The sequence below is a fragment of the Beauveria bassiana genome (genome assembly GCF_000280675.1).
Source record: "Beauveria bassiana ARSEF 2860 unplaced genomic scaffold BBA_S00001, whole genome shotgun sequence".
Lineage (NCBI taxonomy): Eukaryota > Fungi > Ascomycota > Sordariomycetes > Hypocreales > Cordycipitaceae > Beauveria > Beauveria bassiana.
The window spans coordinates 1,063,247-1,087,841 of record NW_007930836.1 but is presented as its reverse complement, the minus strand read 5'-3'; the positions used below and the strand labels follow the sequence as shown (position 1 = coordinate 1,087,841).

General features: G+C 53.8%; 5 protein-coding genes across 5 annotated transcripts; 3 read left to right on the top strand and 2 right to left on the bottom strand.

Moving 5' to 3' along the window:
- Positions 1-401: 401 nt before the first annotated feature.
- On the top strand, positions 402-16,055 carry BBA_00358 (involucrin repeat protein; the record flags this gene model as incomplete). Its single annotated transcript, XM_008595455.1, has 3 exons — positions 402-8,552; positions 8,628-14,372; positions 14,577-16,055. The coding sequence occupies 3 exons, from the start codon at positions 402-404 to the stop codon at positions 16,053-16,055; spliced, it is 15,375 nt and encodes a 5,124-aa protein (XP_008593677.1).
- A 743-nt stretch (positions 16,056-16,798) lies between these two features.
- BBA_00357 (uncharacterized protein) lies at positions 16,799-18,859 on the bottom strand (the record flags this gene model as incomplete). Its single annotated transcript, XM_008595454.1, has 1 exon — positions 16,799-18,859. One exon carries the CDS (start codon positions 18,857-18,859, stop codon positions 16,799-16,801), a length of 2,061 nt encoding a protein of 686 aa, XP_008593676.1.
- A 761-nt stretch (positions 18,860-19,620) lies between these two features.
- BBA_00356 (C6 transcription factor) lies at positions 19,621-21,449 on the top strand (the record flags this gene model as incomplete). Its single annotated transcript, XM_008595453.1, has 2 exons — positions 19,621-19,704; positions 19,761-21,449. 2 exons carry the CDS (start codon positions 19,621-19,623, stop codon positions 21,447-21,449), a joined length of 1,773 nt encoding a protein of 590 aa, XP_008593675.1.
- Positions 21,450-21,466: 17 nt separating this feature from the next.
- BBA_00355 (alanine racemase domain protein) lies at positions 21,467-22,915 on the bottom strand (the record flags this gene model as incomplete). Its single annotated transcript, XM_008595452.1, has 2 exons — positions 21,467-22,651; positions 22,739-22,915. 2 exons carry the CDS (start codon positions 22,913-22,915, stop codon positions 21,467-21,469), a joined length of 1,362 nt encoding a protein of 453 aa, XP_008593674.1.
- Positions 22,916-23,390: 475 nt separating this feature from the next.
- Positions 23,391-24,071, top strand: BBA_00354 (2-deoxyglucose-6-phosphate phosphatase; the record flags this gene model as incomplete). Its single annotated transcript, XM_008595451.1, has 1 exon — positions 23,391-24,071. One exon carries the CDS (start codon positions 23,391-23,393, stop codon positions 24,069-24,071), a length of 681 nt encoding a protein of 226 aa, XP_008593673.1.
- Positions 24,072-24,595: the final 524 nt, after the last annotated feature.

Here is a 24,595-nt window from a genome sequence, read left to right as displayed (position 1 = left end):
CTCTTGTTTACATGTTTCTACTAGCTTTCCCCAGGTACCTGTGACCAGGCGACCGAGTGGGGCCTCCAACGTGCTGTGCTTGTTAGAGCCTTACCTAGAGGGCACCATTAGGCTCCATTTCCTGGCCCTGCCCAGATATACAGTGAGAGATACCTTGCAATAATAAGTCGTTTCTGCGCAAGGGCCTCTGTCCACTTCAAATCAAAACATTTCATTTTCCTCTTTCATCCTTTCTCGCTTTCCACATTGATAAAAGCGATCGAGAACACACGATATTCCGATTCCGAGGCTTTTCAGATATTCCCATGTCCCATTTTTAAGTGTGTCCGTCCACGCACTGAATAAGACGACTGGTTATACTGCAACAAGATTACACACGCACACACACCGCGCCTCCCACCATGCCGCGGGAGAGTCGCCGCCAGAGTTATGAGGGCTCTGACAGGCGCAAACCTGATCGCGAGCGAGACAGAGACCCGGACCGGGAACGGGATACAGACCGAGACCGAGACCGTCGCCGGGACAGAGACGTTGAAGACACCCATCGACGCAGAGAGAGAGACAGCAACTACCGCACCCGATCCGACTACGACCCGATGCCCAACCCGCCGTCCTTTACAAACATGCCCTATGCCGCACCATCCTCACCTCCTCGCCAGTATAGTGGCCCTTACAACGTCAATACCCAAGGAAACCAGAGACGAAGGGCTCCCTCGAATTCTAGCTATGGCAGCTCCAGCTCGTCCTCGGTCCTCGACATTTCCAGACACTACCCGCAAAGCCGTTACGGCGGTTTCCTAGGTACTTTTTTCAAGGCGCCCTCGGAGCGCCGCCGCCGCAATTCGGCTCGACGGGCTGCCCGCTCATCCAAGCGCCGCACCTCATTCTACTTTGGCGGCGCTGGCAATTCGTCGTCGTCGTCGTCTGTCAATTCCGACCTCGCCTACGGATACGGATACATTCCCAAGCTGCACCGCCGCCGCAGCAGCCGCCGCCGCGACTCTGGCGGCAGCAACAGCTTTCGATATGGCGGCGCTGCAGCCGCTGCGAGCGGCAGCGGGTCGCGCTCGGCCAGGACAAGAGACGGCGACGTGCCTGATGCTCCTCCATCACGCAGGCCGGACGGCCACGGCCCTACTACAACGCGCGGCAAGACGGATGAAGAAATTCTCGACATTGGCCGCCAGCTGTCCGACCTGGCGCGCAAACAAAACAAGCACGATTTAAAGGCTGCGGGCTACGTCAAGCCCACGATGCTGGCTGCAGCAGCCGCGGCAGGGCTTGGCAAGTACCGCAAAAGTCGCAACGAGGCTCGTTCTCGCGGAGTTGGCAGCTCGCGCATCCATGGAGAATCGTCGAGTGACGAATCTGATTGGGAGGATGCTTCAGATGATGAGAGCGACGGCGCAGACTCTGTGCTTGCGTATGGATCTGTCGTCTCCTCTGCCGTGCGGCCCACTGCGGCGGCTGGAAGGTCTAGCTACGGTGCTGGACCCTATGCCAGCGGCGCTGTGATGGGTGGCGCTGGAGCGGCTGCGGCTGCGGCTGCGGCTCTGGCAGATCCTCAACGACGCAGCTCTGTTGTCGACCCTCGCCTGTTTGGCCCCGTCAATTCGCTGCGCGGCATGATCAACACACCGTGCGGATTTGGCCAGGATCCGCATCCTGCCCCCCCATCCGTCACGTACCAAACGCCCGCGGACGCCCGTCGAAATGGCGTCGAGTCTTTGGACAACAGACGTCCCATGCGGGAAGTCTACCCTGTTCCTACGTCGGATCCTAGCAGGTTTGATGCCGACGCCATCATTGTACAAGAAGAGCTGCCTCACCGTTCTCATACGTCTACCGTGCCCCTCGAGCAACCTGTTCCGAAGCTTCCTGTTTCTTCCAAAGTATACGAGGCGGAGAAGTTGGAGGACTCTAGCCGTCGCGAGTCACGCCATGGCAAAGACCGTGACAATCTGGGCAAAGACCGTGATAGCTATGCTAAAGACCGTGATAGCTATGCCAAAGACCGTGACAGCCATGGCTTCAATGGCAGTACTGTTGCTGGTTTTGCGGCAGCTGCCATTGGTGCTACTGGTGTCGCTGCTCTGGCTTCTGACCGCAAGGAGGACAAAAAGGAGAAGAAGGCGCTGCGCGAACGTGAACGGGAGCGCGAGCGCGACAAGGAGCGTGAACGAGAGGATCGCGAGCGCGAACGAGCACGTGAAAAGGACCGTAACCGCGACAAAGAACGAGAACAGGAACGTGAGCGCGACAGGGATCGAAGAGATCGTGATCGCGAGCTCAAACGACGAGACAAGGATTCTGACAAGGAGGGTAAAAAGTCGAAACGTGATTCGCATTCCTCCTCAAAGTATGACGACAAAGACCACAAGCGCCACTCTAAACACGCCGACGAAGATACACCTCGAAAGCGTCGCGAAACGGAAGCCGACCACTACGCCGACTCGCCGTCGTCTCGCAAGGACCGCAGCAAGCGTGAAATTGATGAGCCTCGCAGCGAACTCTCTCGCTCGTCCAAGCGAGATAGCAATTCATACTCTAGTCGCGACGATCGCAAGGAGGACAAGGGCAAGTCTGTCGACAGATATGACTTCAGCTATAACCAAGGAACCCCCAGCTCCAAAGTCAACCCGTTCCTGTATCAAGTATCCGACGGTGCCTTCTCTACCACCGTTCTGCCCGCCGTCGAAGCGCCTGCGGATCGGCCACTGACACCTAACATTGTCACGATTGATCGCGAGCCGAATTTCGATGACTACGAGCCGTACCTGCCACTAGAACCTTCCGAGTCGAGACTGAGCCGAAAAGATTCCTTCGAAATCCAGGAGCGGCCCCAAGACTATCAAGTCCACCCCAAGCGCTACGACCATGGCATTCATGTCTACGAAGAGGGTGAGCATGAAGCAAGCAGCATCTATGACCAAGCGAAACACGCTACCATTCCTGTAGCTGCAGCTGCTGTTGCTTCCGCCATTGCTGTGGAAACGGAACGCTCTCGCGAACGTCGTCGAGGCCAGTATGACGAGGAAGGCTCTCGAGACCGCGGATCCTGGCGCAGAGACACTGTCCAGGAAGAAGCCGACAAATACTACAGGGAATCTGTAATTGCTCGCAAGATTGAGGAGGAACAGATACGCAGCCAGACACCCGAGAATGATACTAGCCGGCAGGTCAGAATCGTTACCCCTCCCGAGATGCACGAGCAGCATAAGAACGTCGGCCCTTACGATGCGCCCAACGCCGATGTACGAATCGACAATCAGCTCTTTCCCAAGGAAGCTAATAAGTTTGACAAAAAGAATGGTAAGCGCAAGTCCAACTTCAAGTCGCGCGACCCATCCTGTGAACGAGACCGACCTGTCCTGAACCTCGTCTTTCCTACTCCGATCCCTAGTAGGGAGCCGACACCCAGAGTCGAGAGACAAACAACTCGGGATCAGCGTGAGACACGAACTAGATCTGACCCATCCGCAGAAGTTGCCATTGGACCCAAAGGAGATATCATCAAGATTGAGCCGTCAAACAAATCCGTATCCTGGGGCGAGAATTCTACTAAGAGCTTTGAGGTAGAGAGTGCTGATGGCAGGAGCGATGTAGAGAAAGAAAAGGTTGTTGAACCGGAGGACAAACCGAGAGTCCGATTGACCAGGGCCAGCCCGTGGAGTATGGTGGCTGCCGCCGTTGCCGGTAGCGGCAGTGAGCCCTCAGGTAAACCCGACACAGTTTCCGAGCGCAAGTACGACACAGAGGACTACAGCTCCAAAATTCCTGATATCCAGGAAATCAGCCAAACACAACCCGAACAAGTCTACAATGTCGACACGCGCGACCAACCTCCGGTCCCTGGGCCCAAACCTACCAGTCCCCCGAGGAGTACACTGCCCGGATCATTTGCCGACGATGTCGAATTTGCGGCAACTCTCGCTGCTGGACTCAAGGATACCGGCTTCGATTCCAATATTGTCGTCGATGATCCTACCTATCGACGACGTGACTCGCCGCCCGGCACGAAGGAAGCGAATGGCGACGAATGGAACCACAAATCCATGTCCGACATTGTCATGGACATTACTAATAAGAAGGACTCCAGCCGTTCCGTAGTATCAGAACCTGCCGGCATTACTCGCGACAGACCGGTCAACGACCACAGCAATGGAGGAGACGAGTGGGAAGCGCCCAAGAAGCTGAGTAAGAAAGACAAGAAGAAGCTCGATAAGCTCAAGTACCAGTCACTAGACTCTTTCGAACCCATTAACCCCACAGAGACGATTAATCCTGATCCCGCTGGAACACCGGCCTTTGAAGATGCCGTCGAGGACTTGTCCAAGCTTTCGAAGAAGGAGCAGAAGCGACGTGAAAAGCAAGCCAAAGCTTTATCCCTTCTTGGAGGCGGTGGCCGCGATACCGAAGCCGAGCCGGCGGCCGAACCTGAGATTGTGTCCGAATCTGTCAAGCACTCTCACCCGACTGAAGACACTGTCGACAACTCCTGGGAAGATTCATCGAGCAAGAAAAAAAAGAAGAAGGATCGCAAGAGTCAAGAGATGGCTCCCGAGGAAAGCATCATAGTTCCTACCGATGCCTTTGACGATTTGCAATCCCTACGAAAGCTGGACAAGGACGATACTGTATCCACTGCTATCGAGGAATGGGATACCCCTTCCAAGTCGAAGCGAAAGTCCAAGTCGGACAAGGACGATACTGTATCTACTGCTATCGAGGAATGGGACACCCCCTCCAAGTCGAAGCGAAAGTCCAAGTCGGATCGCGATGAAAGCACACGCTCTGTTGCCGAGTCAGAGTTGTCCACTTCAAGCAAGAAGAGCAGCAAGTCCAAGAGACGAAGCGGTACTGAAGGCGACTTTGACGGCTACGGTAGCGATCGGAGTAAGAAGAGCAGCAGATCCAAGCATCGCGAGGGTGAGGATGGATACGGCAGCGATGTGAGCAAGAAGAGTAGCAAGTCGAAGCGTCGTAGCGGCGCAGAAGGCGACTTTGACGGATATGGCAGCGACCGCAGTAAGAAGAGCAGCAGATCCAAGCATCGCGAGGGTGAGGATGGATATGGTAGCGATCGCAGCAAAAAGAGCAGCAGATCCAAGCATCGCGAGGGTGATGATGGATACGGCAGCGATATGAGCAGGAAGAGCAGCAAGTCGAAACGTCGCAGCGGCGCAGAAGGAGACTTTGACTACGGCAGTGATATCCCAAGCCGGAGACGCAGTCTCTTTGATGACCGCGACGTCTCGTCTGTGGTGTCTGAGGCTCGTGGCGACGGCCGTCGCCGCGAACGTGAAAAGGACAGAGATCGCGATCGGGACAGAGACCGAGACGAACGCAGCAGCAGCAAGCGCTCGTCGCGCAATTACGATGACGATGACGACGCCCGCTCCGTCGTCTCTGTCGCTTCTGCCCCCGGCGGCATCCGCAAGAGCAAAGACAGCAAACGCTCCAGCGGCTTGTTTGCCAGTATTTTCAAAAGAGATGACGACAAGAAGGAGAAGGAGTCTTTTTTAGATAATGCCGGCACCCTTGGCGCGGGTGTCGGCTTGGCGGGCGCTGCAGCTATTGTCGCTGCCAGCGTCGCTCGCTCCAATGCCACCGACCGCTCCGGCGAGGCCCATAAAGACGATGATTCTCATCAGACCTCGCGAGTCGAATCTTACGATTACGATACCTTTGATCCTGAAATTGCTCCTCGCGCAATCAAGCCTGCCATTGATCCCCAGTATGGTGATCTTCTACCTCTCCCACCGAGCGAACCCGGTAGCCCGCGATCAGAGCCTGGTGACTTGCCGCCTCTCCCAGACAGCCGCCCAGACACCCCTCCCGAGGAGCACGGCATGAGACGCGACCAGCTCACACACCGACGCCGACGCAGCACTCAAGAGACGCCTGTCAAGTCGCCCAGCAACACGGCCATCCCCCTTTCGCTTCGTCTGGGACAGCGACCTCCTTCTAGTCCCAGTGGCACCTTCAAATCTCCTCCCACCAGCTCATCTGCGCAAACAAGCACCGCGCCAGACTCGACAGCTAAGCGAGCCTCTCGTGGAACATCCTGGGACAGCAGCAGAGAGTTTAAACCCCTGTACCTCCTCGAGCACTCCCGTCATGGTTCAGCCGAGACCATTGCGAAGCAAGAGGATCTTCCAGCTCTTCCACCTTCTATCTCTGCCTCGGAAATCTCCTTCACCGAGGACAACTCTCCCGCTGATTTTGCTTCTTCTGGCCTTCACATTGATACCCAAGACTTGCCACATTCCTTCGAACAGCACGGTGGCTCACAGGAAACCACCCCCAAGGCCGAGATCAAGCCCCAGTTCCCGTCTCATGAGGAACAAGGGCCCGTCATGGATCCTAATGCTGTCGCCTCCATGTCTAAAGACCGAAGCTCTTACCTCCTCGAATCAACACCCTCGTCGACCAAGACGACTGCCACTCTGGACAGTGAATTGTCACAGAGCGACCCTGGCTCCACCCCCAGCAAGCACCGTAGATCAGCCGACATCATGCCCGAGATTACGGAGGACCTGACGTCTGCTGATGAACGATTCGAGGATGCTCTAGACATGCCATCGGCTGGCTCGCGCCGTTGGTCGCATGATTCAGTAGCCATGCAGGACGCTTCGGAGCATCATGAGTTGGCACCTGACCCTGAGCTACTGACGAAGAAGGCTCCTGCTCCAGCAGAAGAGTCTGTTGCGGAGCCTGATGAGTGGGCTGGACTCAGCGCCAAGCAGAAAAAGAAACTGAAAAAGGCCAAGAAGGCTCAGTCCTTGAACCTGAGCGAGCCCACCGCTGAGCCTGCTGCTGAGCCTGCTGCTGAGCCCGCTTCTGAACCCGTCTCCGACTCAACTCCCGAGCCCGCTTCCGAAATAACTTCTGAATCCGCTCCCGACTCGACTTCCGCACCCCTCTCCGAGCCTGTTCCTGTTGTTGATGAGCCTGTCTCTTCCATGTCCGGCCCTGTTGAAGACACCGAAAGTGCATCCCCTCAAGGCGAAGCTTTTGAAGGGCCCAAAAAATCCAAGAAGGGCAAGAAGAATAAGAAGAAGTCTCAATCACTGGAAAATGATGCCCTTGAGGCTGCGTCTATTGTTGCAGGTGCTGCTACCCTTGGTGCTACTGGACTGGCAACTCAGCCAGCTGATAACACGGAATCTGCCGCGGATCCCCAGCCCGACACCAAGCTTGTACCTTCATCGGAAGCTACCGACAATCATTCTGTCGCAGAGAAATATGACACTAAACCCTCGTCTTCAACTGAGGCCATTGACAACAATTCATGCGTCGCAGATCCCATGCCCGATACCGAATTTTCATCCTCAGCCGACACCTCCAAAAATCTTCATACACAGACTCAACATGGTCTTACTGAGGGAAAGGGCCTTCCCACCGAGACTGAGCCTTCTGCGAAAGAGGCAGAACCCCAGGAGCTACTCACAAAGACGAGTGACGAGAGCACAAAAAGCCAGCAGCTCGACATTCAGCCTGAGGTCGACTCAAAATCTCTGCAAGAATTGAACACCAAAGAGCTTCTTGAGCAAGAGACGTCTCTCCCTCTGAAAGAATTAGCAGCTCAAGCCACTCCAGTTGAGGCTGAAATTGCCCCCGAACCGCAGCCAGATAAGACTGAGGACATTACTGCAGATGCTACAGATGAGTGGTCGACCACTTCCAAAGTTTCCAAAAAAGATAAGAAAAAGAAGAAAAAGAAGTCTCTCGTACTTGACGATGTATCTCCTGAGCCCGAGCCAGCAGCAGAAGCTGTTCAAGAAACTCCTATCGCGACAGAATTTCAAGACAACGCCCTTTCTGCTAAGGAGCAAACAACTGACATCACTCCAACCAAAGCTACCGCCTCCTCTGAACCGCAGCTAGAGAAGGACGAAGGCACTTCTGTAGATGCTGGTGACTGGTGGACTTCTTCTGCTTCTAAGAGCGATAAGAAGAAGAAGAAGAAGAACAAGAAACAGTCCGTTATGCTTGACGATGTTCCTGCTGAGCCCGAACCAGCGCCAGAGGCCAAAATCGAGACCCCGATGGTAGGAGAAGATGAAGGCAAGGCTCTTGCCACCGATTTCACTGCTACTACGACGAACGTTGAGCAAAACCAGCCTGAGCATAGCCTTGCTGACCTCGCAGCCGACCCACCCACCGAGGCTGCAGATACCAAGACCGTCGATGCAGATGCGGCCTGGCCAGTTTCAACTACTTCTAAGAAAGACAAAAAAAAGAAGAAGAAGAGCTCGCTTTCTATCATCGACAATGCTATATCTGCCGAGGAGCCAGCCTCCACTACTGACGACCTATCCTCAGTGGTCAAAGATACTGGAAAGATTGAGTCTGTTTCCGATAAAGAACCTGAGCAACCCGCCGTGCTCGATGTGTACAATGACAAAGAAACCTCTATCGACCCTGAAGATGAGTTTGCTGCTGTTCCCCAAGACAAGAAGAAACAGAAGAAGGGCAAACGCAAATCTGTGCATTTCGAACCCGAGCCTATCTTTTCACCCGAGCCTAGCTTTTCACCCGAAGAAGAGGTACCTGCACTTGAGGACCAACCCAAGACTAGTGATGCTCAAGATGATGCTGCGCTCCCAACTCTTTCGACACAGGACACAATCGTGTCAGCGCAAGATACCGTCTTTGATGAAACGCAACAGGATCTTACCAGCGCCAACACTACGCAAACAGACAGCCAACCTCCTACGGATCTGCAGAACGACACCCTTGACCCCGACAAGAAAGACGAGAAGGATACGAGTCAGGATGTATGGAGTTTGGTCAATGACTCCGCTTCAGACAAGAAGGAGACTGTCTCTTCTAAGCAAATCAAACTCGACGATGTAACTTTGAATACCGCTACTGCCGAATCTGACAAGAACTTGGACTCTATCGATGTGAACCCCGCTACAGTTACCGCTGAGGAGAGGGAGAAGCCAGCTCTTGCTGATGTCACGTCCGCCGTCGCTACCGACAAGACAGAGGCGGAATCAGAGGACGAATGGAGCAGACTCATCTCGGGAAACAAGGCGAAGGAGCCCGAAGGCGACACTGTTCTCGCTTCTGGTCTGACAGATGAGCCTGAAAGCATAATTGACGTCTCTGCCACGGCCAATGAAGCTTCAGCATTCGAACCGAAGAAAGAAACCCCTTCTCCTACGGAACCGCCTCTGGAGGAATGGCCGGTGGCGACTGGAAAGAAAGGCAAGAAGGGCAAGAAGAACAATAAATCGATGTCCTCCATCTCCTGGGGCGAACCTGAGGCTCAGCTAGACACCACTGCCGCTACCGAGTCTGCCTCTGTGGTTATTCCCGAGCCGGAGACTCTGTCCAAGTCCATTGATGCCGAGGGAAGCATGTCGCGTGATTCGATTGCCGCAGAGGCGAACGAGCCTATTACCGAGGAGCCAGCCGCCGAAGCTCCTGCCGAACCCGCTGCTGCCGATGCCGATATCCTCATCCCAGCCAAGATGTCCAAGAAGGACAAGAAGAAGAAAAAGCTGGCAGCTCTGCAGGAGGCCTTTGTTGATACTCCTAAGGATGCTACTGAAGTCGAAACCGCGGTACCGGTTGATGAGATGCCTGTTGAGCCTTTGGATGGAGGCGCTGCTGAAACTGCCAAAGAAGAAAATGTAGAGCAGGCCGATTCAGTTGCTCCAACCCTTGAACCAGCTCCTGAGCCGGAGCCAGTCCCCGCGCAGCAGGAAAAGATCAATCAGGAGGACGGATCTGACGAAATGTTCTCAAAGCTTTCCAAAAAAGACAAGAAAAAGAAGAAGAAGAAGCAAGCTTCCATGGACGAGACGAAAGTTGAGCCTGCTGGTCTTGCCCAGCCTGATGAGGCCGTACAGACAACCGAACCTGTCCTGTTAACTGAGTCTGTCCTGCCAACAACTGAGCCTGTCCTGTCCACCGAGCTTGTTGAGTCAGCCGAGTCTGTCCAACCATCCTCTGTCGAGTCCACTGAATCCATCCGGGCAATCGAACCTCAGGCAATCGAGCCTGTTACCTTGACTGATCCTGAGACCCATCAAGCTGTTTCTGGAGCTCAGGTTGAAGCTGCTCTGGAAACCTCTGCTGAGCAAAGTTCTCGTGAGTCGGAGCAAACAAATACGGACAAGGAACCGGATGGCTTCTCTGCCAAACTTTCGAAAAAGGACAAGAAGAAGAAAAAGAAGAAGCAATCTGCTTCCGCAGAGAACGAAGCGGCAACTTCCGAGCCACTGAGTCCTGCTCTTGGGCTTGAGCCACAAGCTGAGATTCTTGAACCTACCGCGTCATTGGACTCTCAAAGCAGTGACGCAATTAATCCTCAACAAGAAAATGTGGACGACGATTTCGGTGTATTTGCTACCAAAGCTGTTAAGGGAGACACGCAAAGCAAGAGAGACGAATCTGTCCAGACTCATGCTCCTCAAGACAACGTATCACCTGTTGAACACGACCCGCTTGTTAAAGATGATCAGCCTGCTGGGGAGTCCGCGCCGGAAACGGCGGCGCTTGTGACTTCAGTCGAAACGAATCCCACACAGGCTGAAGTCGAGCCTACGGTCAAGATCTCCGAGCCCGAGACTATCTCGCAAGCTGCTACCACTGTCGAGCCCGAAACCGAGTGGGGTGACTTGAATACGAAACTTTCCAAAAAAGACAAGAAGAAAGCAAAGAAAGCTGCGAAAGAGGCTATCTCACGTACACCCGAGGAGACTCTGGTCGAAGAACCCGCGACTGAGAAGACTGTCGAGCAACCTTTCGAGGCTGTCATTGCAACTGACTCGGTCGAGAAACCTATAGAGTCGACTGAACCCTCTCCCCAAGCGACGACGCCCGAGGTTGAGTCGGAGAAGGAATTGAGCGGCTTGGCAAGGAAATCTTCGAAAAAGGACAAGAAAAAGAAGAAGAAATCTCTCAGTCAAGCTCTCTCAACCTTTACGGTTGAAGCTGCTGCGCAGGGTGCAGATGAGGCCCCTGCCGAACCAGTTGCAGAAGCTGATGTGTCTAAGCCTGATGAGGTGAATTCTGAACCTGTCGCTGAACCTGTCGCTGAACCTGTCATTGAGCCTGTCATTGAGCCTGTTTCTGAGCCTGTTTCTGAGCCTGTTTCTGAGTCTGTTGCTGAGCCGGTTGCTGAGCCTGTCGTTGCGCCTGACGCTGAACCTCCTGCTGTAACTATCGCCAAGCTAGCTTCTGATGCACCACCCGGAGAAACTGAGACCGAGGACGTATTGAGCGGTTTGAACAACGATCTTCCCGAGGACAAGAACAAAGAAGGTCGTGAGCAGGAGGCGACGAGCGAGACAATAGAGCTGAATCCCGAAGTTCCCACAATTGAGTCCTCGAAGGCTGAGACTCAGGAAACAGTTCCGGATGCCGACGAGAAACCGGGCGTCAAGGAAGCCGAGCCGGACAATTCGTGGATGGCGGGCCTGTCTAAGAAGGAACAGAAGAAGTTGAAAAAGAAGGGCTTGACCGCTGCTGCCCTTGGAGCTGCTGCAGCTGCCACTGGAGCCAGCATGTTGGTTGCAGAAACTCCAGAAACTGCGAGAGACCCAGAGCCTCAGCCGCCGCAGGACGTCAAGGACGAGTTCAATCCTTCTTCGGCTTCTGGCACGAGTGAAACCGAAGCACGTCAGTTCACGGCAAACAAGATGTCCAAAGCGGAGAAGAAGAGGGCCAAGAAACTCGGTCTTAAGATGTACGATATCGGTGAATCTGAGCCAACAACAGAGGAGGTTGGAGCTCCGGGGTCAACTGCTGAGAGATTAGCTCGCGAGCTTCCTCCCTCCGAGCAGCCCAAATCCTCATGGGCTGAGGAGATGGCCGATAACGACTGGTCACCAGCTGCCGAAGTGAAAGAGAGAGATCCCAAAAGTGATACTGTTGTACCTGCTGAAGAGCCAGCTGCAGCAGAATCAGCTTTCTCGACTTCTGCACCCACGGAAACTGAGAGCCCCACAACAGAGGATGATAAATTGGCCTTGCCGATCAAGAAGGGTAAGAAGGGCAAGAAAGCCAAGCGACAAAGCACTCTGGACGTGGACCTCGAGAATGTTCCCACAGATCATCCCGCTGAAGTTCCAGCCAACATCGAGCCTGAAACTGCCCAAGAAGATCCTGTCTCCGAGCAGACTCGAGAATTTGTGGTCGAATGGCCTGCTCCTGAGGCTGAGGCTGCCGCTGCCCAAGGTGACGCCGAGAGCACTCGGAACATGACCCCAATGGAGCCGAGCAAGTCCGACCAGCCTGTCTCATTGACCACGCCGGAAACCGTGGAGGAGGCCCTTGGCCCTGAATGTGGCCCCTCCTTCGCCGAGGAAACCATCACCGCGCCAGTTGCTGAATCTCCCGCCGAGGTTGCTGATGATGATTGGGCTGCGCCTACGAGGAAGAAGAGCAAAAAGGGCAAGAAAGGCAAATCCGCCCCTCTTTCTGACTTTGAAGATACGGCAAGCAAGGGTGCCGAGTCTGTGCCAGACAGTGCCCAGGTCTCAACTCAACCCGAGCCCGTACCCGTAGTAGAGGACGAGTGGGGTACAACTGCCAAAAAGGGCAAGGGAAAGAAGGGCAAGAAGATGTCTTTACTAGCTTGGGAAGATTCGATTGTTGAACCATCAAGCTCAACGGTACCAGTGGAGGCTGAGAATGCTCATACGCCGGTGGCCATTACCGACAACGAGTCTGCCTTTGTTGAAAAACCTGCGGCTATACCTGACGCAGCAGTACAAGATAAAGATGATTGGGCCGCGCCTGTCAAGAAAAAGTCCAAGAAAGACAAAAAGCGCCAATCAACTCAGGAAAGCTACACAGAGGCCGAGGCTCCTACGAAATCTGATGCTACGCGGGACAATGACGCGGCAAAAGATTCTAAACGAGATGATGCGACTACGATTGGCGACGAGAGGCAAGAGAGGCGATTTGAAGAAGCGGTTAGTGTTGGTGAAGTCGAAAGAGACGATTTACCCAAAGTTGAAATGACAAGGTCTGTTGACGATAAGTTCAGCAGCTCTGACAGTAAGATGACGACGAAAGAAGGCCTGGGGGCAGCTGGTGGTGGTAAGAAAACAGCTGGTCGCGACTCCCTCGAGGCAGTGGGTGCAGCCGCAGCGCTCACCGGTGGTGTAGCGGCTCTGGCGCAAATGTATGGAGGAGGGAAGAAGAAGAAGGGCAAGAAATCCAAGATCGTGGACAAGAGACAACCGCAGGGTGATGACCTGTTTGACGACCCCGCGGTATGGGAGGGACCAGACAAGAAGAACGTTGTGGAAGAGTCGGGAGACGAGACGTTGGATGATGGAGTTGATGAGTTCTGGGGCCCAAGCCGACCAGACCCCGGCCCCAGCGTCGCACCGCATACCCCCGTTAGCACCAGTTTTACCGAGTCTGGCGATGAATGGAAAGAGACTGCCAGACAAGGGGTGTCAGTGGATGATGAGTTTGTTGAGAGTCCTATACTTGGGCGTGGAGATTCTGTACTACCACGATCCACGCCCGCTGGTCTCCTTCGACGTGATACCAAGCCAGAAGAGCCAGCAGGCGGACCACTTGATCAAGCACCTCGCGGTACCCCGTCACGACAATTATCCACGGAGCTGAGTGAGGTACGATCCTCACCTACGAGGGCACTTCCTGCTGTCCAGGAGCTTCCCGAGGCGGAGAAGTTGGCCGCCACTGGTGATCTCTGGCCGATGGAACAAGCCAACCGTGATAGCGGATTCATTCCAGAATCTCCCCCACGACGCAGAAGCCCCGGCTTTGTAGACGAAAAGCTTCGAGACAGTGGCGTGGACAGTGGAGATTGGCGAGAGCCGCTACACATGCAGACCCCAGAGGCACATAGCCGAGCCATGGACAAACGGCTAGGACCTTCGCCCCTGAACACGCCTGTGCTACAAGAGCCGCCTCGAGACAAGACTACGACGCCGGTTGCCGACCCTGACAAGAAGTTGCGCAGATCGAACAAAGACTACGGTGGGCTCGCGGCGGTGGCAGCTGGATCAGCTGTACTGACTGCGGAAGCTGCGTATCACGGCAAGGGTCACGATAATGATAGACGTGCCGTCTCAGATTCGCATGCAGCAATCAGATCTGGACGGGCCGAATCTACGGATGGCGTGGCGCGGCGATCTGTATCCAACACGAGTCTGTCCCGCCAACGGACACCAGAGCCACTAAAATTGCGGCCTGAGAGTCCAGGCAGCATACTGGGCCAGCGATCCACAGCCACGCCTACTCCTCCACCTCTGCGGCGGGTCGATAAGCGCATGAGCGGAGACCTCAGAGCTCTTCGTCAACAAAACAACTCCACGCCGCCCGTTGCCAACGAGGCTCGTGTCCGTACAAAGGACATGGCCGACGTATACGTGAGTGCCGCCTGATGCGCGCAGTTGCTTTCTGTCTTGTGTTTTTTTTACAGTGTAGCTTTGATATTTTCTTGATTATTGCCTTGTTTGTGTTTCCATCCATCTCATCTATCCTTTGTGTTGAGCTCATTCCCAGCCACCCGTATTCCATTACCAACCATGCGACAGCTGCAAGCGCAACCAATACTAACAACTTGACCACAGGATGGATTTGGCGAAGGCCGCCTCGGGTCGCCTCGCTCACCTACGCGACCGCATAGCATGCGCCGCCGCCAGAGCATGCAAGTTCTCGAGCTAGAGTCCAGGGTGGACCAGCTACTTGCAGAGAACCGTCTGCTGACGGAAGCTCGCAACCAAGCTGAACAAAACGCCAACCGAAGCGCCACATCCGTCCTCTCTGAGCGCGACGCCGAAATCGATGCGCTCAAGCAGTCCCTGCAATATCTGCAAAACGAAGTCAATCGCCTGACCGAAGTCAACGAAGGCCTGACCAGCGCCAATGCCGAGCTCGCAAACAAGGACAACACCCGTTATGCCGGCTTGGCAGTTCATGGCGATGGCACCCGCAGCCTTGAGGGTCCGGACGGCACCCCTATCAAGACTCTCGAAGAGAAGGATGCCGAGATTGCTAGCCTTCGCGAGCAGCTTGAAGCTGCCAAGGAACAGGTCCGCGAGATGCAGCGCCAAATCCTCGCCTCAAAGGCTGCCGATGCTCAGTTTCTCAATATCAGAGACGAAGACTACTTTGACAACCGCTGTCAGCAGCTCTGCTCCCACGTGCAGCAATGGGTCCTGCGCTTCTCCAAATTCTCAGACATGCGTGCCTGCCGCTTGACGAGTGAGATCAATGATGAAAAGACCATTGACCGCCTCGATAATGCCGTCCTAGACGGCTCCGATGTCGACATTTATCTCAACGACCGAGTCAAGCGACGAGACATCTTCATGTCCATGACTATGAGTATGATCTGGGAGTTTGTCTTTACTCGCTACCTATTTGGTATGGACCGGGAGCAGCGTCAGAAGCTCAAGTCCCTCGAGAAGCTTTTGACGGAAGTCGGCCCTCAAAACGCTGTCCGCCAGTGGCGTGCGGTCACTTTAACACTGCTCGCGAAGCGCGCCAGTTTCCAGGAGCAGCGCGAACTTGACACTGAGGCCGTCGTTCAGGCCATCTTTCAGACGCTTTGCAAGATTCTCCCACCGCCAAGTAATTTGGAGAATCAGATCCAGTCGCAGTTGCGCCGCGTCATGCGCGAGGCTGTCGACCTCTCGATCGCAATGCGGACGCAGCAGGCCGAATACATGATGCTGCCGCCTTTGCAGCCTGAATACGACGCAGACGGCGAGCTCGCGGCGACGGTACAGTTCAACGCGTCCATGATGAATGAGCGGAACCCCCAAAATAAGCAGACCAACGAGGAGATTGAGGCCGACAATTCGATTGTTCGCATCGTCCTGTTTCCTTTGGTGGTGAAGAAGGGTGATGACGCTGGTGTCGGCGACGACGAGATTGTCGTCTGCCCTGCACAAGTTCTCGTGGCGCGTGAGCACGGCAGGCGCCATGTGACGCCTTCAAGCGACGCTGGCGGGGCCTCGCTCCTTGGTGCCCCCAGCCGTCTCAGCGTGGTGACGGATGCCATGCTCAGCCAGGCAGATTCTCATTATGTCGAGGGTCGCAATTGAATTTCTCCCACCACCTAAGACGGAGACCTGCCTGTGCCGCCTCTCTGCAGCCTGCTCCAAGATTGTCTCTTCTACTGTCCTGTTTCTTTACATATTCTGGGTATTTTTTATTACATACGGTATATTGGTGTTGTGCATACAAAAAATGGTGATGCATGGTTTGTTTTCTTTGGCTCAGAGGGCTTCTACGCCACAGCAAAATTGTTTCGGATACAAGGGAGAAAATATGCCGGTGCGTGGGTTGGTTATATACGACATGGGAAAGAGATGAGTATATGTTCTGGTTATCTGGTTGGCATGTCCACATTTGTTTTAATGTTTTGATTGGATACAAAGCGACGCCTTTTTCTTTTCTGTTTCTGTCTCTGTTTCTGGGTTATGACCTTTTTTTTTCTTTTCGGTTACTTATTACTTGCAATCTCTCTCTGGAGAGCTCCTTTGCTTTTCACTTTTCCTGCCTCAATCTCGCAGCAGAGGAAGCTTTGGACGGAAAGATTTTCCCCTGTGGCTTGAGCGTCGACGGAGAAGGTTACTTTGGAGATGACATTTTGTGTATCATGATTCTTATCCCATTTACGAACGCCATCTATGAGCTTTTGATTTAATCTTGTTCTCGAGATAGTAAATATACTTTGCTTTCTACATCTATATACAATGAGTATCCATTTGATAAATCATGTGTGACAGTGTACGCGTGGCACGGGTATCATATAAGGAATGGCCTCCCTCCATTCGGTGTGAATTCAGTCAAAACGATTCGAAAGACTGGGCTGGCGCTCGCGTTTGCTATCCTCTTCTAGCGTGTTGCGGTCATCCAACGCGCCTGTTGTCTCTGCCGAGCGGCTTCTTTGTACCTCCGTCACCGACGCTCGGGCGGCGTCGGCGTGGGGAGTAGCGTTGCGAATCAAATGTCGCCACCCTTCCAGCTGCTTCTGCATCTTGAGCGCGACATCCGGGCCCACCTGATCGTGAACAAGCTTGGTGGCCCACTGCAGGTGCGTTTTGCGACCCGAGTGTCCCGCGTCGAGGTCCAGGGTGACGGCATCGACAGTGTTGCGTACAACAGTCGGAGACACCTTGCCGGTGAGGGCCATCTGATAGGCCACTGCTCGTCGGACGCGCCGTATCCTTTGGCTTCTGCTTAGAGAGGCACGAGAGGAGTACATGTCGCTGAGGAAATCAATCAGCTCCATCTTGGACTCGACTGTGCCGCCCTCGGCCTTGATTGCGCGCCAGGCATACGATTCCGCCTTCGGATACGTCATGAATTTCTCAAACTGCTCCTCGCTGCTCCCGGATAGGCCTGCACAGAGTAAATGGCTGCCGTGCTTGGTGTCGTTGGCAGCGATGCCGAGTGCTATGGCGATGTCCAGCTTCCCGCAGGTCTCGGCGACGGTGCGAAGCACTTCAGCGCAAGGGTCCTCTGCGTGAGAAAGGATGAGCCCCTCGATGAGGTGCCATGTTTCACCAATATCTGTCAGAAAGTCGCATAGTGAGGCTATTGCGGCTTCAGGATGTTCAGTTGCCAACAATGTCTTGACAGTGGTTGTCCATCTTTGTGATAGGCCGTCGTGGTAGTTCCAACCGGCAATCTGCTTGTGAGCATCTTTCGAGAGAGATCCATTGCTGTAGAGGCGAGCGACTGCTAGTTGCCAGATTCGGTAACCGTTGTGATCCATGCGCCGCCCTGAGCTCTGATTATATATTTGGGTGAATGGCCTAGCAGTCAGGCATGAATCGTACGCCTGGATGAGAAGCCAAGCGAACGACCTCTTCATTCTGGTGTCTGCATCGCATCGTGCGTTCTGGATATAGTGGCTCATTTTGGTAAATACTGAAAGTCGCTGACCCTCGCTGAGCTGGGCAAGAGCGGTTCCGATTTTGGCACAGCACCATCGCCAGGCCGGGTTGCGATGATCTCGTGTCGCTTGCGATTGGACAAAGGTCGCGATGTATATAAAGAGCGTGTTGTTGGGTAGGCTTGCTTTGGCTGACTCGGGCATGGCGAGCATTAACTTGTTGAAGCAGCTCACGTCGTGGAATCGGTCGTTGATGGCGGCGACGAACTTGAACATGGCTGTCCACATCTCGTCCAGTACAGCATCTGGTCTGCTTATCTGTGTAGCTTCAAGGGCTTCGGCAATGGATGACCGAATCGTTGAAAATATCTTGCCGCTGATTCCCATGTCTGATATGGCCTTGCGGGAGGCCGAATCGAAAGGATCCAATGCCACTAGCATGTCCTCGGTGGAAATGTATCCTAGTAAGATGCCCTCTTGTATTGAGACGCAATAGGCCTGGCAGATATTCTGAACAGTGTTTGCGTCGGTTGAAGCAAGTGAGGAGATGTTGAGCCGCAGGTCCTGGATCGTCTTTGAGAAGCTTGGGTAGTCATCAATGTCTTTCGGAGGAAGGATGAATGGCTTGTCGGCGTCTGACATTTCCAACCACTTGAGGAATTTACCCCATAGGCTCGGTATTGATACCTGACGTGATCGAATTCGGCGTTCTTCGGGTGCCGTAGGTGCATGCCACTGCCATGTCGCATTGGACAGAACCTCGATGTGCCAAGAGGGCACCGCATGTGGATGAGGGTACATGGCGCCAGTCAATGTTCGCTTCCCGAGTCGACGTTTGCTCTCTAGTGGCCCACGATGCGACATTATCCGGCGACTTTGAGGCACAGTGCGTTGTGGATGTCGTTCAATCGCGCGGCGAAGCACATCGTCAGTTGTCAAGATACGGCGGCTGCCAGTCGCCAGACACAGGGCGTGCCCGCATGGCGCATGGTATTGTGCGACCATTTGAACGGGTTATGTCGAATTTCGACCCATTGCCATCGTTGGCGGACTCTGATGGCCAAAGTGGTGGCAATGAGATGGTTGCTTGATGCGATTGTCGGCAGAGTTGCAGGACAATATGGTGGGTGGGCTCGAGCTATGAAGATGACTGTGGGTGGGGTGCTGGCGACTGCTGGCGGATAGTTTTTCCGGCCATTGCTGAGCAGCCCTGTTGGGGCAAACAAGATACATCACAGCAAAGTTCCAAGCCCAATTGAGTTGGAAAAGGGAAAATAAATTATTAATCAAAGATAATGCTAATACTCCACCGTCCCTGAGGCACTTTGGTTCCGCCCTTGTTCTGCGTGATTATCTGGAATAGGTGGACATGAAGCTATGATCTTTCAACTGCGGATCTCGTTCAGAGGGGCTGCTATTTCCAGCATCACTTCTGAGCTTTCAGCGCTAACTAATCTAACCGCACCAACAGTATCAATTATCTCTACAGCGGTAGTGTTTATAATACTATATCAAGCGTATTGATAGCGTTTTTCAAAGTCAATGTGAAAGTATAGATAGTTTGTTATTTTTTTTTGTAACGGTCCATGTAGCTCTGCTGGTAGATTTATTTATGAAGTGGTGGAGCCAATATCTTAACTAGCCTGTGCCTTCAACTGTCATCCTTATTCACTCACTACATAGAACCGTGCATCTCAGATGAAGCATGCGCTCCCACCCTGAGATCATGGCGCATACGAGGGAGGCCCCCATGACTTATCATCAAAATGTATAAGCCTGCTCCGCCTCGGCCGAAGAAGACAAACATAACTCGCACACGAACGGGCTGCTTGGAATGCAGAGCACGGCGGGTAAGGGTAGGTTTACACCTTCAAATTAGTTACATCCGTCTAACATGTACTACCAGTGTGATGAAAAAAAGCCCATGTGTGGACGCTGTGAGCGTCTAGGGGGTGATTGCAAACATGACACTGCATTCAAGTTCTATCAGGTCTACAAGCATGAGGCTGCTGAGAAACGTACTGTCAATCATCCCACAGCACGTCAAGTCACAGAAAGCAAGACGCATCTACTGGCATCGTCCACCACAAATGAACAGCTTCCTTTGGTAGGACAAGCAGGCCAAAATGAAACATGGCCTCGGGCTCCTGGGTTACCGCAAAGCGTCATACTACGGGCCAAACCTGCAGAGGCCGTGATGTTTTACTCGACGGAGTGGGATTGGCGATGTCTTGCTTCACTTGCTTCACTTGTTCGCAAAGGCGACATGCTCTCGATCAGATCGTCGCCCCTCTTCGTGGACATCATGGCGGCAGTATCCGCGAGCCATCTCAGCCGAACATCACCGCAACGAAGGCTGCTGATGGGTCCCGGCATGCGCGAACAGAATTTCAGACCTGATCCGGGCCATGAATCCGTAAGTCAAGAAATCTACGGCTCAGTCATGAAGAAGATGGCACGATGGAGTGTGCAAGACTTTGGCGCCCATCCCATTCTGGGCTTGGCTGTCATTACCCTTTTTTGCCTCATAGAATCGTCAATGGGGTCCTTTCAAGCCTTTGGGCTGCACTATGACGGCGCCATCAGTCTCATCAAAGACCTCGCCGCAAGAGGTATTGCTCAGAGGGGCCAGGCGTGCACTCTGCTGGCAACTCTGGTGGAAATCCGGATGCAGATGTGGTGGCGCAGGGTGTACTTTGGTACTCGCGAATTTCACAGAAACCGGCCGAAAGTGTCGCTGGATCCTGTGTTTAGCCATCTTTCAGCATTTGAATCACGGCGTGCATCGATTCTTTCGATACTGTGCGAGTCGCATCGCATCAACAATGCGGCCATCATTGCGCATTGGGACTTGTACTGCCACGCTGACTCGGGCAGCCTTCTTGGAGACGACACCACGGGAAATCTGCAGGAGATGATCGAGCCATTTGTGCAGAAAATCAGATATGAGAAAGACCGACTCGATGCATGGGACGGACTGTTTTCCCTTTCTGGCCGAGTAGAGGATGCAGACATGTTGCATGCCACGGCAGCAACGCTCAAAGTGCGCCCGCTGCACATGCCATCCCACACCGAGGCCATGGACTATGCTTATTACATTGCATCGCGAGTGCTGCAGTGTCCCGGGCCTCTGTATAGCCTATACACACAACGCTCAGAGGAGATGCGCAAAAGGTACACAGAGGTCGAGTCTTGGATACACCTCCTCCTGCGTGTCGTGGCCGGCATGGACTGGCAAGACTGTGTACGGTACAACATGTATACAATCGGAATCACAAGCTTGCTTCTCGCATGTCTGCTTCGCTCCCATGATCCACGCATTGGGTTGTGGTGCGAGAATTGGCTGCAGGGCTGTCTAGATGGCAGCAGTTTTGAGGAGGGAAACTTTCCCTTGTTTCAAACTTCGAGAATTATACGCCTAATAATTGGCCAACGCAGCCAGGAACGCGATATCTTCGGTCTTTTCCAGACGGTCGAAGATGGCGGAGGTTCAGGAAAGTTTGGTTCATATCAAAGTCAGGCCTTGTCGTCCTTGCTGGTATATAGCAGGTGTAGGACGACAGGGCAGCTGCACTCGCATTATGTTTCTATCTGAATATTGGACTAGCTAATCTACCAGCCACTGGCTCTGCACCACACGTCGACAATCTGCGTTTCACGACCAGACAGGTCCGAGTCTACTACCAAATACCACCCGTAAAGAGCACCTGTGATACAGGCGTGATTGGGATAGATTCGAATGCTTTGACCAACGGTGAGGGGAAGGGGATCAATTTCGTACCCGTCAGTGTGGCTATCCCACTCAAGAATGGAATGCTCTTGACTGACTCGGCTGACAATGATTTGCCGGCCGGCCACGACCTCTGACGCGAAGGTTGAGCAGTCGACGACACCCCATCCTCTGTACGCAGCGCATGGCTCCCGTCCGAGAGCAAGGACGCCCGCAGAAATCAATGCTTCTGACTGTTCCCTCTCACCGTCGTTGTACACGCTGCACACCTCAGACACGACGGAGATGGCAATCTCGTCCTCACATCCTCCGAGCTTGGCCCTGGAATTAGTCGCCAGCTGCTGTACGTCCAGTATGGAATACACGCCGGCGTGCAACTCGAGGCTGGTCTGGACACCATATGGTCTGCTGTCCGACACAGCTTGCATCGCAGCGTGGAGTGATTGGGCAGCCGGTGACAGTTTGCCGCTCTCCGTGACGAGGTTTTCAATAGACGACACCTGAGGAGAAGCACCAACGCTAATGGTCAGGGTCTTGCTTCTAGGAAAGATCTCAGCATTTCTTGCTAGGGCCTCGATGCAACCAGTAATCTCGTCCTCGAGATTTGCCATGGCCTGAGCAGGAGTCGAGTCGTTGTAGCTGAGACTGCTGTGAGAGTACAGGCCGACAAAGTCGACTGTGCCCTGCTGATCCAGGGCAATCAGTTTCGAAAGAAGGCTGTCCTTGTTCATGCCCCACGGGGGAAGGCCGGCCCGGTGGTAGCCAGTGTCGACTTTGACGTAGACGCCAGCCGGGAAACCCGCCTCGTCGTGGAACCTAGTCAGGTGCGTGAGCTGGTCTGCATGGTCCACCAAGACGGACAGGCTCTTCCCAAGTTTGCGGCCGAGTGTAGCCAGTCGACTGACTTGGGATTGGGGTAGAGGGATACCGTACAAGACATTTACACAACGTCCCTGGTCTTGATATTCGGCGAGGAGGGGAAGTAGATGTTCAATCTCGGCAATGGTTGAAGCCACAAGTTTAACGTTTTGCGCTTTGTCAACCTGCAGTCTGGTGCCTTGGACTGTCTGTCAAATTTTATAGGTCAGCTCAAGCTTGACAGCCAGCGTTTATCCTTGTCGCATCATCTCTGTGCTTGCCTTGTGTGTTTTGACATGGGCCCGAAAGTCGACGCCCAGAGCATCAGCCGCCGCCGAAAGCGACTGACAGTGACGACGCATCTTTGCTCGATCGAGCACCAAACAGGGCTTGGGCACATTGTAAATGGTCTTGCCAACATAAAATTGGCAAAGGCTCTTCTGGGTTGGGTTGAATCTCTGTGGGACGAACATGGCTGCTTGTTTTGGGTGAGGCGAGAGATGAGCTACCAGGGGCGTGTCAGAAAGCACTGGAAAAGACGTCGCTTTCATAAATGAAATACACAAATGCTGAATAGGTGTCCGATGTCACAGTGCCGAGGGGCTCCAAGGCAAATCAGGCTATACAGTCGGCTTACACTGTGATCAAGAATGGGAATTGACGCTATACCCAATGGAGTGCGCGAGAACGACGAGGCGTCAAAAGTGGTGGAGACGTGGAGAGGCCAGCCAGTCAACAGTGACCACCAGCAGGAATGTGTATCAGAGTAAAGGTTTAAGTAGGGAAAGCAGGCTAGGCACTTTTCTGGAGGAGTTTAGAACTACTTAAGTATAGAGCCAACAGCCTGCTATTTCACGCTAGGACCAGATATATAAACTCGGTTCGGCTCTCGCGGGAGTTGTGCAGCAGTTTCTTGGCTCGTGTACATCACCCACACTTGTCAAAGTCATGGCTCCTCCATCTGATGTGAGTGCCAGCGCTGAATGGCGTCCCAAGGTCGTCATCTTTGACCTTTTGACAGCTCTCCTCGACTCCTGGACTCTATGGAACGCTTCAACACCATCAGGCACAGAGGAGGAGGGCCGTCGGTGGCGCGCACGCTACCTCGAGATTACTTTTCAGCAAGGAGCATATACACCATATGAAGACCTCGTGAGGCAAGCCGCCGCAGAAGCTGGTGTTGCGGTATCGGCACCCGACGCCCTGCTAAGCAACTGGTCCAGGCTCCAAGCCTGGCCCGAGGCATGGGAGGTGCTGCAGCGACTCAAAGCGCAGGGCTGTAAGCTCGGCGTCGTCACAAACTGTTCCAAGAAGCTGGGCGAGATGGCAGCCGCTCAGGCGGCCAGGTCCCCGAGTGGTGAGCAGATCGCCTTCGACGCCGTGGTCACGGCCGAAGAGAGCGGATTCTACAAGCCGGTCAAACAGGCGTACGATGGGATCCTGGAAGCCATGGGCGTCAGTGCCAGCGAGGCGTTGTTTGTAGCGGGCAGCGCAGGCGACGTTCAAGGCGCGACGAATGCGGGCATCAAGGTGGTTTGGCATAACCGGGTCGGGCTGGCGGCCAAGGGCAGCGCGATGCCGTTGCGAGAGAGCAAATCGCTCGACGGCGCATTGGAAGGGTTCATCTAGATCGGGTGTGTGTTTGCTCGTGCTTGGACGAACAATGGAAAGATGACGGATCCAGGAGGATGGGCAGGCGGGGTAATTATGCGCGTTCTCAAGGGGGAAGGCACTGAGTGGCAGTTTCCACACCAAAAAGGCAGTCCCTTAATCAGTACCTGTTATTACAGCGACAAGCTTTATTATTAGGGGGAAGAGAGGCAAGCTGAAGACGGGTACCTAGGTACTCCTTACTTACTCGGTACAAAGACACAGATAGGTAGATTGCTTGCATCTCATGAAACAATTTTAAACAAATTCCTCGACGCATACAAGCTCTAAATCAACCATTCCATACCCGAGAAAAACTCTAATGTTTTTGACTTTGACCTAATAATGCACTTCTTCCTCATCTTCAGCTCCCACAACTCGAGCTATATTGGTCGCTGTTCAAGCTGGCTGAACAGGCACAAGTAGATTGCGTCTTATTGGCTGCCTTTCAGCGCATTGCCCCCTGCTGGCTTGTCGGAAATTGCACTCTTGCCTCAGCACTC